Source organism: Panicum virgatum, chromosome 2N (assembly GCF_016808335.1).
Source record: "Panicum virgatum strain AP13 chromosome 2N, P.virgatum_v5, whole genome shotgun sequence".
NCBI lineage: Eukaryota > Viridiplantae > Streptophyta > Magnoliopsida > Poales > Poaceae > Panicum > Panicum virgatum.
Genome location: NC_053146.1, coordinates 43,700,733 through 43,714,966, shown reverse-complemented (window position 1 = coordinate 43,714,966; position 14,234 = coordinate 43,700,733). Strand labels below are relative to the sequence as shown.

General features: G+C 46.5%; 1 protein-coding gene across 1 annotated transcript; it reads right to left on the bottom strand.

Annotated features, from left to right (window-relative positions):
- Positions 1–11,141: 11,141 nt before the first annotated feature.
- Positions 11,142–13,356, bottom strand: LOC120660599 (vacuolar iron transporter 2-like). The gene is made up of 3 exons (XM_039939185.1): positions 12,952–13,356; positions 12,033–12,118; positions 11,142–11,929 (listed from the first exon to the last, which is right to left on the bottom strand). Exons 1-3 carry the CDS (start codon positions 13,203–13,205, stop codon positions 11,514–11,516), a joined length of 756 nt encoding a protein of 251 aa, XP_039795119.1. The 5' UTR covers positions 13,206–13,356; the 3' UTR covers positions 11,142–11,513.
- Between the last annotated feature and the right edge of the window lie 878 nt (positions 13,357–14,234).

The window sequence follows — 14,234 nt, the reverse complement described above, 5'->3', positions numbered from 1 at the left end:
CAAGATCTAAAGATCATCTCCAACCACCGTAGAGCTTCATTGTACATCATATAGGCTTAAGCACACTTGTGAGAGTGCTTAGTGCTTGTTTTGGCTTAGTTCTTGAGAGAACTAGCTTGAGAGAAAGCCTTGCTGCGGCAAGCACCTTGTGTACTCGTCGTGTGACCCTCCGACTTAGTGTGGAGTGGCAACGACACTTTGTGCGGGGAAGGAGGCCCCTACTTGGTGTTAAAGCTCCAAGATAGTGAAGACGGTGCCGTGGTGATGCTTCGAGATAGACGGTGGCGGTGACCTCGTCTTTGTGACTTGGCGTCACTTAGCCTTTGCTTGTCGGGAGCCTTGGAGGCGTGGCAAGACGGTGATCAAGCGAAGAGACTCGGCATCACACTTGTTCGTGTTGGACAAGTGGCCGTGGACGTAGGGAGGGACTTTGGTGTCCTAACCGAACCACGTTAAATCGTGTGTCTTGGTGTCTTCACGGGAGTTTGCATATCCTCTCCCTTACCGCTTTACTTACCGCATTACATTTCCGCATTTACTCTTTCTTGCTTGCCTTTACTTTCCTAGTTAGTTTGATTAGGATTGGCTATAGGTTGCAAGTCTTTTGGGGTAAGTAGAGGGTAGCATAGATAAACCTTAGTCATAACTAGCATGTGTAGGGCGTGTTAGGTTTATCTTATGCAATTAGATTGAGCCCTAGGTTAAAAAGCGATTAGCGACCCTATTCACCCCCTCCCCCTCTAGGGTCGGACACCCCGGTGATCCTTACAACACCCCCTCAGCACAATATGCCTCTGCAATGGAAGCTTCAATTTTGCATTTATTTTTACATTTGGTTCGAAGAACCTTTTGTTGTCTCTCAATTGCATAGTACCAGCGGCCCTGCACAGGCCCCCCCCATTCGTGCCTCATACAGAAGGTGCAAAATCATATGCTGCATGGGATTGAAAAAGCCTGGTGGAAAGATTTTCACCAATTTACAAAGCAATACAGGAGCCAATTGTTCCATTTCTGCAACTATAGTCCGAGATAACTCCTTAGCACAAAGGATGCAGAAGAAATTGCTTATCTCTGCCATCAATCGCCACACGTTGTCAGGGAAATAGCCTCGCACCATCACTGGAAGAAGCCGCTCAATCCATATATGGTAATCATGACTCTTGAGCCCATTGATTCGCATTGTAGTTAAGTTCAGCCCCTCCTTAGATTCGCTGCATACCCATCGGGAAACATTAAAGTTTGAAACCATTCTATTACTTCCTTCCTCTGGAGCTTCGTTAGGACGAATTCGGCTGGAGGCTTTTTCCATTTCTTCCCGTCTCTGGGTGGCGGAATGTTGAGTTTTGGTCTATTGCATAACCTAGCTTGATCCACTCTAGCCTTAACGTTATCTTTTGTCTTATCAGAAATGTTCATTACTGTACCAAAGAGTGCCTCTCCGATATTTTTCTCCGTGTGCATCATATCAATATTGTGTGGAAGCAAAAGATCATCCATATAGGGATGCCTCCACAAACCTGACTTCTGAGTCCAGACATGTTCCACACCATATCCCTCAAAGCCACTTTCTTTCTTGACCCTGAGCGCATCTAACTGCGCACGAATCGCGACACCAGTCAACATCTGGGGTGGAGGGTCTTCAACCACGACACCTTTTGTAAAGTTTCTGATGTCGCGTCTGAATGGATGGTCAAGAGGGAGAAATTATCAGTGCAAATCAAACGAAGAATACTTGCCACCCTTTGCCAACCATAAGAACTTGAGAGCTGCCTTGCATACTGGGCATGGAAACTTTCCGTAGACACACCAGCCGCAGAATAGACCATATGCTGGCAAGTCATGCAGGGAGTACATGTACCACACCCGCATAACGGAATAAATCATCAACCAGAGGCTCCATGTACACACACATATTATCTCCCGGGTATCTAGGGATTATCAACGATAGGAATATGTTCTGTCGTTGAAACATGACTCCAGGGGGAAGATTGAGGGGGATAACAAACACGGGCCAACAAGTGTATGGGGCAGCCGCCATTCCATAGGGATTAAACCCATTGTTGTCAGTGCAACACGTACATTATGAGAATCCCCAGCTTTCTCACTATGACGTCTGTCAAAATACTTCCATGCTTCAGCATCGGCTGGATGTACCATGTTCTCAAGACAGTATCGTTTGTCTTCTTTGTGCCATGTCATCTGTTTAGCGGATTCCTCGGTCATGTAAAGCCGTTGGATCTTCGGTATGAACAGAAGGTACAGTAGGATTTTCACGGGGATCTCGAGTTGCCTCTTCTGACCATCACCTGAGTTGACCTCCAGATATCTAGATGATTTACATTTAGGGCAGTACTTTGCATTTGTATGGTCCTTCCTAAACAAGATGCATCCATTCGAACAAGCATGTATCTGCTCGTAAGGCATCTTAAGTGCACGAAGTAGTTTTTGTGCCTCATACAAGTTGCGTGGCAAATTGTGACCAGCCGGAAGCAGGCTGCCAAAAATTGTCAACAAATCATCAAAGCCATCTCGACTGATGCCAAGCTGCCACTTTAGGGCCATTAGACGTCCGATGGCGTCCAGTTGAGAAACATCAGTATGACCGTGAAATGGTTTTTGTGCCGAAGACAATATGTCGTAATAGGCCTTCGCGGTTGCCTCTGGTGGATCCTCCCTAACCTAGCTAGGTCCTTCATCGAACTGTGCTTGATGAAAATCATCCAACATGTCTCCGCACCCAGCATCAGCATCATAATTCTCGATACGTTGTCTCACGACCTCGTCTCTCGCACGATGGGCTTCACCATGACAGATCCACTTGGTATAGTTTGCCACAAACCCATTGGTGCAAATGTGTTTACCCATATTGAACTGTGATTGCAATATCTTGTTTGCACACTGACGGCAAGGACACGGAGCTTTACTTTGTCCTTGCTCAAAAGCTTTTTTTAGAAAATCTTCAACCTTCTGAACGAATTCATCCATCCAGTCACGTTTACCGAACCAGCCCGTGTACATCCACTCACGGTCATCCATTCTAGTTTTAGCAAATTACCGAGACATATAAATCAACTGCATCTATAAGATATCTATCATGCTCTAATGCTCGAGGAACAACAGGGAGGCGATGCCGAAACTATCTCGAATCGGAGCAGACCATGCAAACTAAACCCATCTACACATACTCGGGCTATCCAAAAAACATGGATAATTCAAAACAGATACGATCATACATATGCAAAGATATGTATATTTCCAACCATATCTCTTTCGAACGGGAGACGTCTAACTAGGTTTCGAGATCTACAAATATAATACGAATTGAGGGTTGAATATGGCTCTCACCTTGCTGTGGCGGAGGAAGGTGGCGGGAACCAAGTGGTGGTGACCGATTCCTGCAAAAAAAACAATATAGTGTTAGAGAATAATTTTACCAGCACCTCCCCTGGCACAGTGAGGTTCCCAAAACCAACGGCACGATAACAATCATGATTCCAAAAATAATATATTCGAATTTTGCCTCAGATATGTTGCATTTCCTTTGACCTTGAGCTTGAAGGAAAAGAAACATCACCGGTTGTGGCAAAAAGAGGTTCATAGCAGTCATGAAACCATGTGAGACACACAGCCCAATCATCTTATGATCATAACTGAATTGTTGTTTGGACATGGATGTCTCACATGATTTGATGACGACCATAAAAATTTAAAGTGTACAACAGAAGCTCAAGGTCAACATATGTTACCCAACAAAAAAACTGGGTACAAATTGATATCTTCACAGGCATTGACATAAAATTATTTATCGTGTCTATAAAAAACTAAAATCACAAGCATTTATCACTAATTTGTATCTATATTTGTTTCAAAATCATGTCTAAAGAGCTAACATCACTATTATTCTAAAACTAATTTCATGTCATCACATGCTACTAAAAAAACAATTGACACTCACCCAATGCGCGAGTGACGCGTGCCGGTGGGCAGCGGGACAACGAGCTGGGGTTCGTCCTTGTACTCCCTCTGCCGGCGCGGTGCCCTCCTCCTCGGACGCCGGCACGGTGACCTCGTCCTTCTTGGACGCCGGCGCGGTGCCCTCCTTCTCTCCCTCTCCCTCTCACACTCCTCTTCCTCCTCCTCCTCCTCCTCCTCCTCCTCCTCTCCCTCTCCCTCCCCCTCTCCTCCTCCTCCTCGCTTGGCGCAGAGAACCGAAGATGACGGCGCCGGATGAACGAGGGGGCAGCGCGGGCCTGGTGGCGCCAATCGGGGCGGGGTCGGGGTCGGAGCAGGCCGGCCGCGCGACGGCAGCTTCGGCCGGGCTAGGCGTGCGGAGGAGGAGGGCGCGGCGGCGGACGGCGGGGGGGGGGGGTGGCGTGGGGGCGGACGGGGTCGGGCGGCGCCGGTCGGCCTCGGCACGCGGAGGAGGAGGGGGCGGCTGCGGCCACGGGTGGCGGGGGCAGCCGGGCTCGGCGGGCGGGTCGGCCTGACGCCGCCGACCGGGCTAGGCGCGCAGAGGAGGAGGGCGCGGTGGCGGCGGTGGACGGCGGTGGCGGGGTGGGGGCGTCCGTGACCTAGGCGGGCTGGTGAGGCTGTGTGGGCGCGTGGGTGACGCGCGGGGCGGGGCGCGCCGCGGTTAAGTCCTGAGCATAACTTCGCCGTGTGCCAAGATCTACGCCACTTTCAGTCTGGGCACACGGCGAATAAATTTTCATCATTTCATGTGCATAAGTTTGATAATAAACTTTTCAAAAAAACACTAAATCTAAACACTAAAATTTTTTATATGGCCTCAATAAGTTTGATGAGTTTTTTACTAATTCCATTCTATTGTTTCATGTCATTATTAATCACATTTTACTTATGCCAATTATAATAGTTTATTTGCAATTAAAACATTAAAAATACCAAATGGACCTGGAAAAATTTGAAACTTCAACATGAAGTAATCATTATCGCATATTATCTATAGAAAAAGTTTGAATGTCATACTCAAATTTTTCTATCATGACATGTACAAATCTAACCTCATCCTCTTCTTCTTTCTGAAACTTCTTCGGGAAACTCTCAATTTGTAAGCATCATCGTGACAAAATGTTCATATCGTTCTCAAATTTTTACCATACATTCCGCATATGATAGCATGAAGTTCCGGCAAATCTCATAATTTTCTGACGTCGTTCTAATTTTACATAATTTAAACACTATTTGCCACCACGATCGTCGTAATGTTTCATTACCACAATCTTTGAAATTTTATTTCAAATACTAGTTAAGGTTTTACACTAAAGTCAATATCATGAAAATCATTTTTACAAAAAAATTTCTATTATTTAATGCACTTTTCATTAAAAAACGATTTATACGACAAAAAACATCTAAATGAAATAAATTAGTTAAATAAAACTAACAATTCTATAAAAATATCACATTCAAACATAGAGTACCAAATAATATATGGACAATGTAGAAAAAATTTTAGAGGAAAAATTAAAACATTTTAAATAGATTTGCCGTGTGCTGAAGGGAGGCACACAACAAAGGTTGGTTTTTGCCGTGTGCTGGGTGAGGCACACAACAAAGGGAGCTGTTCGCCGTGTGCCTTTCTGGGCACACGACAAACGCTGACATCCATCAGGCACGCCTCACGGCGCAGCAACTTCGCTATGTGCCTGGCACGCGACACACGGCGAAAAGAAGGCTTTGCCGTGTGCCACGTATAGGCACACGACAAAAAAGGATCTCCGTCACGGGGTGTAACGGCACCGGACGGCATGAGCACGTGCCTGTCATGTGCTGAGCCTTTGCCATGTGTCTGGTAGTCGGCACACGCTGAAGAGTGAGGTTTGCCGAGTGTTTTCTCTTTGCCGTGTGTTTTCTTTGAGGCACACGGCAACTAGTGTCTTTACCGTATGCACGAAAAAAAAGTACACGGCAAAGATTTTGGCACACGGGATATTCGCGTTTTCCGGTAGTGATGTACATCTCCACTGGTAACAAAAACAATTGGCCGAGTACAAGGATGCTGTTTTGTCGCACTGCTAAGTACTAATAATCATCTAAATGACTAATATGTCGTGTCTTAACGAGTAACCTAAAAATATGTATTAATACAACGTTCACCCACGGCAAGTAAAAAAAACTAATAATACATAGTTGCTATTTTTCCTCCTTTTTCTAAATTTTCTAGCACATTGCAGTCTTCTTACTAGTCTTGAAACACGTGTAACCAACTTTTACTGTATATAGAATAAATGCGAAAGAAAACTGAACCACCAATAATATAATGGAAGACGCAAACGTAGTCATAATATGGATTTGGTTGGATTCTTGATAGGCAAAGCTATAAAGAGCCTTGACCAACCTGAGGAACTTTGGATATTCTTGTGTGCCTTGGGATGATTAGGACTATGATCAGATTGTACAAATTGCTAGCCAATGTCTTCAACACACGTCAAACAAAGAAAACTACGGATCTATCGGACCTAACAAAACCACCATAAAGCTAAAAAATTCTTCAACACATCTTAGCAGCAGTTAATTACTCCTTGTAGTGCCGACAGTTACTCCATCGAGTATCTTTATCATGGCTACGAAAGGGACCCACACTTCGTGCCTACTTCTGTTGAAGCTAAAACAAAAATTCTTGTACACAAAGCTAAAAACATTGTTCCGGACGCATAGAATCACTCATCCAGGTTTGCTTAGTCCAAGTGAAAAGGTGGGACATATGACAACGAATGCTAAAAAACGATTTGTATAAACTCCTTTTTTTTCTAGGATGGGTCGAAATGTTACCTGCTCCTATAAAGGTAGCAAGGTTGCTGTAGCACTTGACTTCCCCATGTAAATGAATTTTCAAGAACGGGTGATACCCTCACTAGCCCCTGAAAATTAGTACCATCAGCAGCGTGTGGGTGAGCGCCACGACTATGGTTTTGGGCACGGCTTTGGCTGGCCTGGCACGGCGGCGGCGTCCAGGAGGTGCAACTGGGGCCCCGGCCAGCGGAGCTGGTCGTGCGATGGTGGGGTGCGGCTTAGGCGATACATTTTTTGTTTTGTTAAATTAATTTCTAAGAGCAGGTGAGAAGGAGACTCGGTGACCCGCCCTTGCAAAATGGATTTCCAGGGCAGGAGGGTAGTGCGGTTGACCCGTCTCTAAAAATAATTTTTCAGAGGAGAGCATGTCAACCGTTCCTACAAATAACATTTTTAGCTACGAAAAATAGGGGTGAATACTGCACACGCCGCTAAAGATGGGTCTTCAACCGCTCCTACAAACGCTTTTTCTGAACATATCTATCCCAAAATAAGTGTAGTTTTAGCAAAATTCAGACATATTATTCATCCAATGAAATGGCTTTGCTACCTTAATTACTTCTAGCAATTGTGATTGAAAATCATGTTATTTATTTTGTTTTCTGGATTCTCAATGAATACATATGCATTGGAAATAGAAAAGTAATATATACTAAAAATTTCATTGGTTCTATGTGTTTTTCTATATAATATTTTTTTGTACTTAATATTGCTTTAATTAGATGGATTTAAGTCTTGTCCAATGGCAAGAGCTAGCTGCTAGCTCTGAGCTAGCAACTGCTCAGATGAATAGACTGTCTTGAATACCATGCATTAAGAGAGAAGTGCATCGAAAAGCGTTACAAGCTATCTCTTCACTCCAAGCTAGCTCTTCACTTTTGCTACTGTTTATCAAGTAAAATTCCACTACTATTTTTCCAGCTTAGAGCTACCCTTTGGAGGAGGACGTATTACAAGCTAAAATAACACTTTTTGTAGAATAAAGTTTGAATATTGAAACAACATTTTTTTTTTGGGACGGAGAGAGTAAATGGTAATGCATGTTATTTTATTTCTTGGTTATTTATTTGCACTAGCAACAACAAATTCAATCGTATATATATTATCACTGTGACAAGTGCCGTGCATAGGACGATTGAAGTCTAAGAAATACATGAATCTTTTTTTTATTTTAAACATACACATCACTTCGCACCCCAATTAAAACAAGCTCAGTGGAAAGATAAGCACACTCAGATGATTTATCGCCGATGCATGCTGGCTCAAACAAAAGCGTTGATGAGATGGATAAGCATTACCAAAGGGATCAGCTTAACCGATTAAACAAACAACGCACCGAATGAAAAGTTGTTGGGTATTTCCTGGCTTCGCTAATATTAGAACTGCTTGTCCCATATCGATCTGCACGTCGTTAAAGTAGCCAGCAACTGGCCGGCCAAACATATATTTAATAATAACAACTCTTCTTGTTGTACAATGCAACATACACATGAGATTAGGAGTATATATATATATATATAAAAACAAAAAGAATATATGTGAACATATGCATGGGGTGGGCATCCTTTTTGTGTCGGCCCGCATCTTGTTTCGTGTTTGCAGTAACTTTCAGACACTTGGTCTCGTTTGGTTTGCAGCATGTTAGTGAATAGTGACAGTTTGACTGCTAATTACGGTGTCAAACAAAATCAGTTTACAAAACTAACTTCAGAACCCCCGCGCTAATGACCCTGAAGAATCTAATGAGGCTGTTGGCCGTGCGATTAGAGGATGGTACTATAGTATCACTGTAGCAAATTATAGATTAATTATCGTCATTAGATTCGTCGCGAAAAAATACATCCATCTCTGAAAAGATTTTACAAATAGATTTTATTTAGTTTTTCATACGGAGACTAGAACAGGCGCGCTAGAATCCTAGCGCGCCTCACCAAACAAGTAGGAAGCGAGTAAGAAAGATACGTGTTGACGTTGACTGACGACACACACGTGGCTCCGTGTGGCAGCTTGCGTGGTCCGTGCATTATGTTAGCTTTTGATTATACTAGCTAGCACAACAACCAGAGGCATCTTTTCTCTAGGGATAATGTTGAGATCACGAATGGGTCATACAAAAAAAAACTATAAAAAGTTTGTGTGTGTGTGTGAGCATCGCTAGCTAACTCATACAAAACCTTTGGCGACAACTATATATATTTATATTTGTATTTATCAGTCAGGTGTTCCGATCGAGTAGTCTCTCCCTGTGAAATCAAGAGATGACAAGAAAATGATGACACAAGTAAAGGTGGAGAAGCCACCGCTATATGCTAAAAATTCTTAGCCTGCTGGCATGGACCACTAGCTCGTTGCCAACACTGACTTATTTCCATGGCGCGGCCGCCCGCCCGCATATATTGTTCAATTTATCATGTGTTTTCCGAGCCCACAATGCACACATGGTCGCTCCCATGCATCCATTGTTAGATTAGGTGGCCTTTTGTGCATCTTTGAGCACTACAACCAAAAACCAGCCGTGTGTGCCCTTCCCACATTCACACTCACTCATCTCCTTCCTTCTCGCAACAGTAAGCGCACGATCTGCTGGCACACCCATCCGCATTACGTGACGGGACCAAAAGCCGGCCGGGTTCATTTGCGGCCAAAGTAATTCCAAGCAAAGCATTTTTGTTAGGTGGTGTGCGTGTGTGGTCTTGTTGAGAAGAACATGGATGTCTCTGGCCGACATACGGGTCTCCAATGAACTCCACAGCTCGCGAACGGCGCGGCGTACAGGTTCAATGAACTTTGGCCACATGGGCAGCAACACCTCTCCCGGATTGGATTGGGTGGCCGCCTGATCTGCTTTCGATTCATGTGTAACAAGCTGCAGTAGCTAGTGCTGCTGCTGCTGCTGCTGCTGCTCATGCTCTAGCTCTCGCCATTCCTGCGGCGGCTTGGCTTCGAGAAGCACGCGCCCATGATTAGCCGCCTGCCTGAACAAGGCTGCAGTAGCTAGATTCCCGCAGGAAATGCTAGCTTCTCCGAGAAGAAGAAAAGGAACCCCACGTTCATCACATCCATTATCCATACAAAATGAAAATATATACTCCCAATGATTTACTTGAATCGATCCTTTTAGGATTCGTTCGGCACTGTGGCGGTTTTATTTCCAAAAGCACGTACCTGCAGGGACGATGTGCTTGCTACATCCGATTCAGAATGAGCTGAAGGTATTTGTCCTCCTTTTTTCAGGAGACTCCAATCAATGTTCTAGAACAGGAAAGAATTCTTGCAGCATGAACCCATTGGGATGTATGTAGTGTGAACGGACATACCGGCCGGATCAAATCGGAATGATGCCGATGGAGTCCACAAGAATCCGAACCCATGATTGCCAAAATCCAGCAACTTGGAGGAGAACGCCCTCTGCCTGCCTTATCCATCCATCCATCCATCCATCCATCCAGTGCTGGGCTCCGGATGCTGCTGCCCATCGCGCACTAAAAGTCAGCAGGGATGATTCACCATCCACACCGCATGCTCCAAATCTCTCTCGGCTCTAATGGAGGTCTACGTGGACGCTTCGCACACAACCACATCCTACCCTACTAGCTACTCAAAAAATCCTTTTTATCGCGCACAGTTTGCTCTCGTCTTCTTTTGGGAGGATTCTTCATCACATTGTCACTCAACACAGTGGCTCTCAGCTCCCCAACATGGGCCAAGAATTGTAGAAAACTAAAGGCAATCAGCTTGCTCACTGAGGATGGCTCCTGACTGGGGTTGGGATGATTGATTGGTGATAAAGTGCTGATCATGAGTGCAATATCTCAGTTTTTTTCCCCCGCCGGGGAAAGGTGAATTTGGCGGCATAGTGTAAAGTTTCAGTGATCCCACTTTATACCAACTAGTTACGGCCTGAAAAAGGTTGCTCCAACTAGACTACCAGTCTTTTAATTTCTGTTTCATCAGCAGATTTTACACCTTTCAACTTTTTACCTTCGCAGTGGCCAATTGGCCACGCCAGGTGCAAGTCGTTATCTCTGTGACTGACCAACAAGAAGCTGCTGGCGCTGGTATTTCACTCAATCAGCAAGCATGAGGGGTCTCGATCCCTTGTGCCGTGAAAAGAAAAACTTTTACTCTTTCACAAAAAAAAAGAAAAACTTTTACTCGAGGGCGCCGTTTCGTGAGCTTGAGAGGCCAGGATCAAAAACATCTGCGTGGTGGATTCACCTACTGCGTGCAAGATGCCACCAAGATGCAGAAATCATTGTGGGTTATTTTAGGACAAGAAAAAAAACAGAGAGAAGGCCCAGAGCAATTTCAATTTGGGCCTCCGCTTGCCGAATCAATACAGCCCATTTCATCAGCCATGCATTCGCCGCAACAGGATTGACAAGCGATCCAAAAAGCCCAGCAGGCCACACTTGATTTTGCCCCTAAATAATCCACACCTCCTTACAAAGTACAAACACAACACTAACAACACGTCGCTTGAACACTACACGCAACCAGCAAACAAAATACACTACCAGCAGTAGCACAGTTACACTACACGTTGCCATCTGCACAGCTACCAGCAGCCACGTATACATTGCTGCGCTTATTTTTCTTGCTAGCTGCACACACACACACACACACATATATATATATGGACTGTGCAGATGGCAACGTGTAGTGTAGCTGCATGATGACCGGTGCAGTGATCGTATTCATATGGATTGCACGCCCCTGGCCATGGCGTAGGCGGCGGCGGAGGCGAGCGCGCCGACGACGGTGGTCTGGACGGCGCTGAGGAAGGGGCGGTCGCCCGTGAAGCGGCCCTTGACGAAGCCGAAGAAGAGCAGCGCGGCGAGCGTGACGGCGACGGACACGGCCATGGCGCGCCCGGCGCGCGGCACGAACACGTAGGGGAGCAGCGGCACCAGCCCGCCGGCGACGTAGGAGAGCGCGATCGTGGCGGCGCTCACCAGCGCGCGCCGGGGCTCGGGCCTCTCCAGCCCCAGCTCGAACTTCATCATGAACTCCAGCCACGCCTTGGGGTTGCCGCGGAGGGAGGTCACCACGGGGCCGTACTCCGCGGGGCCCAGCCCGTACTTCGACAGGATGTCGGCGATCTCGGCGGCCTCTGCGAGCGAGATTGACGAGAGACGAGGCGGTCAGTGGCCGCAGTGGTTACTGTGAGATTGTGAAGCTGCGAGCGGAGCTCGCCGGCGGTGGCTTAGGCTTACCGACGTCAGGGACGGTGTCGATCTCCTCCTGCTCGCGCTGCAGCTCGCGGTTGTAGTGGTCCGCCTCGCTCTTCGCCGCCAGGTACCTGCCAACAGCACAAGGTCACTTCAACTGGGTAATTGGGCTCAAACTTCATTTGGGCTCAGTTTAGTACGTGCCGAGAAAATAATAGTTTCTTGGTGGGCTCGGGATCCGAGCTGCGTGTGTTGACAGAGAGAAAGGTTCTAGTTTGCCTCAAATATCTTTCTGGGTATTGTTCTCCGGCAAAAAAATGAATGACCTTTCTGTACTGTGTCTAACATTTTTATCTCTTTAGTCAGATGTCCAAACATGGTTGGATGTACTAATCCTAGAAAAAAATGGTTTGACGGTAACATTTATCACAAGGATTGTATCAGAAAAGCTAGAGATTACCTATTTAATAGATGAGAAAACCACACTTTAATTTCAACTGTTTCCCGATGTCAAAGAAGAATAGTTAAACTTTCAAGGAAATTCGTCGGCCGAAAAAGAGAGAGAGAGTGGGTGTGTTCTGATGAGGAAGTGGCAACATTGCAGGAAAAGGCCGGCCAGAAAACAAAAACATGAATGGAAGCGGACTGTAGTAAAAGTTCAAGAACCCATGCATGTCATGAATACCCATCGATCAGAAAATCTTTGCATGCATGAATACCCATGCTTAATTAACAGTTCTCCTCTTTGTCTTTCGAATTAGTTTCCCGTTTGAGCAGGGGGGGGGGGGCATGTACGGAAACAAAATTGGAAGGAGAACCAGTAGATGCATGAATCGACCTTTTGGGGGAAGGTACAATGGCAACGGAAGCCAAGATGAGCTCACGTTTGTTATGCATGTCGGATTGCTGACGACCGTGCCAGAGAAGAGGCCAATACTAAGTGGTTTGGAGGAAGGCGGCTTACCCTCCGAGCCCCATGGAGATGGCGCCGGCGGCGACCTCTGCGAGCCCCGCCGTGAGGACGAGCGCGGAGGAGGCGTTGGCGCCGGAGAGCCCCGCGGCGAGCGCGAAGGGCACGGTAAGGCCGTCGGAGACGCCGATGATGATGTCCCGGACCACCTCGCTGGCCGTGAAGTGCTTCTCGGTGTGCTCCTCCAGGAGCAGCCGCTGCTTCTCCTCGTCCTGCACGAACGTCTTGCTGCCGCCGTTCAGCGCCATCTCACTCTCACCTCAATGCAAACTCTCCCTCGAATGAAAATCTCCACACAAACCCGCTGGTGCTGCGAGGTTGGTGTGGGCGGCAGCGGTGTTTGTGCTGGGATGCTGCGAGGTTCTCAGTGCAGGCGATGCGGAATGGGCAGAGCTGGGAGGGGGATTTATAGGGTTAACACGGGCGGCGAAATGACCAGGTTGGACACGGGGTGGTTGCTGGCTTGCTGCAGTTTTTTTTTTCTTGGATCGGCAGCAGTGGCTTCAGAAAGGTCCGGTGTAAATGTCTGCTGGTTACTCCCTCTGCTTCTCCTCGGCCGATTGCACCACCTGATTTTCTATTTTCTCTGTCAGGTTTTGTATTACTTGCGTGATCATTGCATTGGGATCGGGATTATATCATACGTAATGGGAGTTCTCGCTGCTGCTGTGCTAGCACCGCGCGTTCTAGAATCATGACTATAGGTTTGTAATCGCTACCTTTGGAAAAACTAGAACTGGTTTGATTCTTTTTTTTTCTTTTTATTCAAAAATAGAAGAAAAAATCCAAAATTGAAGGGGAAGAAACATGTTCAGGATCCGAAGGTAAACAGCTACCCAACCTTGCTTGTTCTCTGTAAATTGGAGCTGGAAACTGCGGTGCTAGCTAGCTGACCGTGTGACAGAGTCCAGAAACGGTGCTGCGGAAGTCTACGCGGTCGGATGGGGATGCTCTCAGTCTCAACAAGCTAGGTTTTCGGCTCCGTCGTGTTACCGCTAGCTAGGTCGAACGAAGAGTGTGCTCGCCACACGCCGCGTGCCGGCCGCTATCCAGCTCGATCGTGGGGCGAATCAACATCTCTCCCCCAATGGAAAATATCGTGTGGAGTACTGAGCCTCACAAGGGACGGAGGAACAATGCTTCGAGCAGGCAGTCGTGTCCATCTCTTCGCCGCTTAAAGCTTCCGTCCTCTACTAACTTAATTAGGTTTTGGTCCATGGTGGATTAGCTAGCTAGCATGCGAACATTAAACCAGAGCAAAACCATGCCCGTCCAAG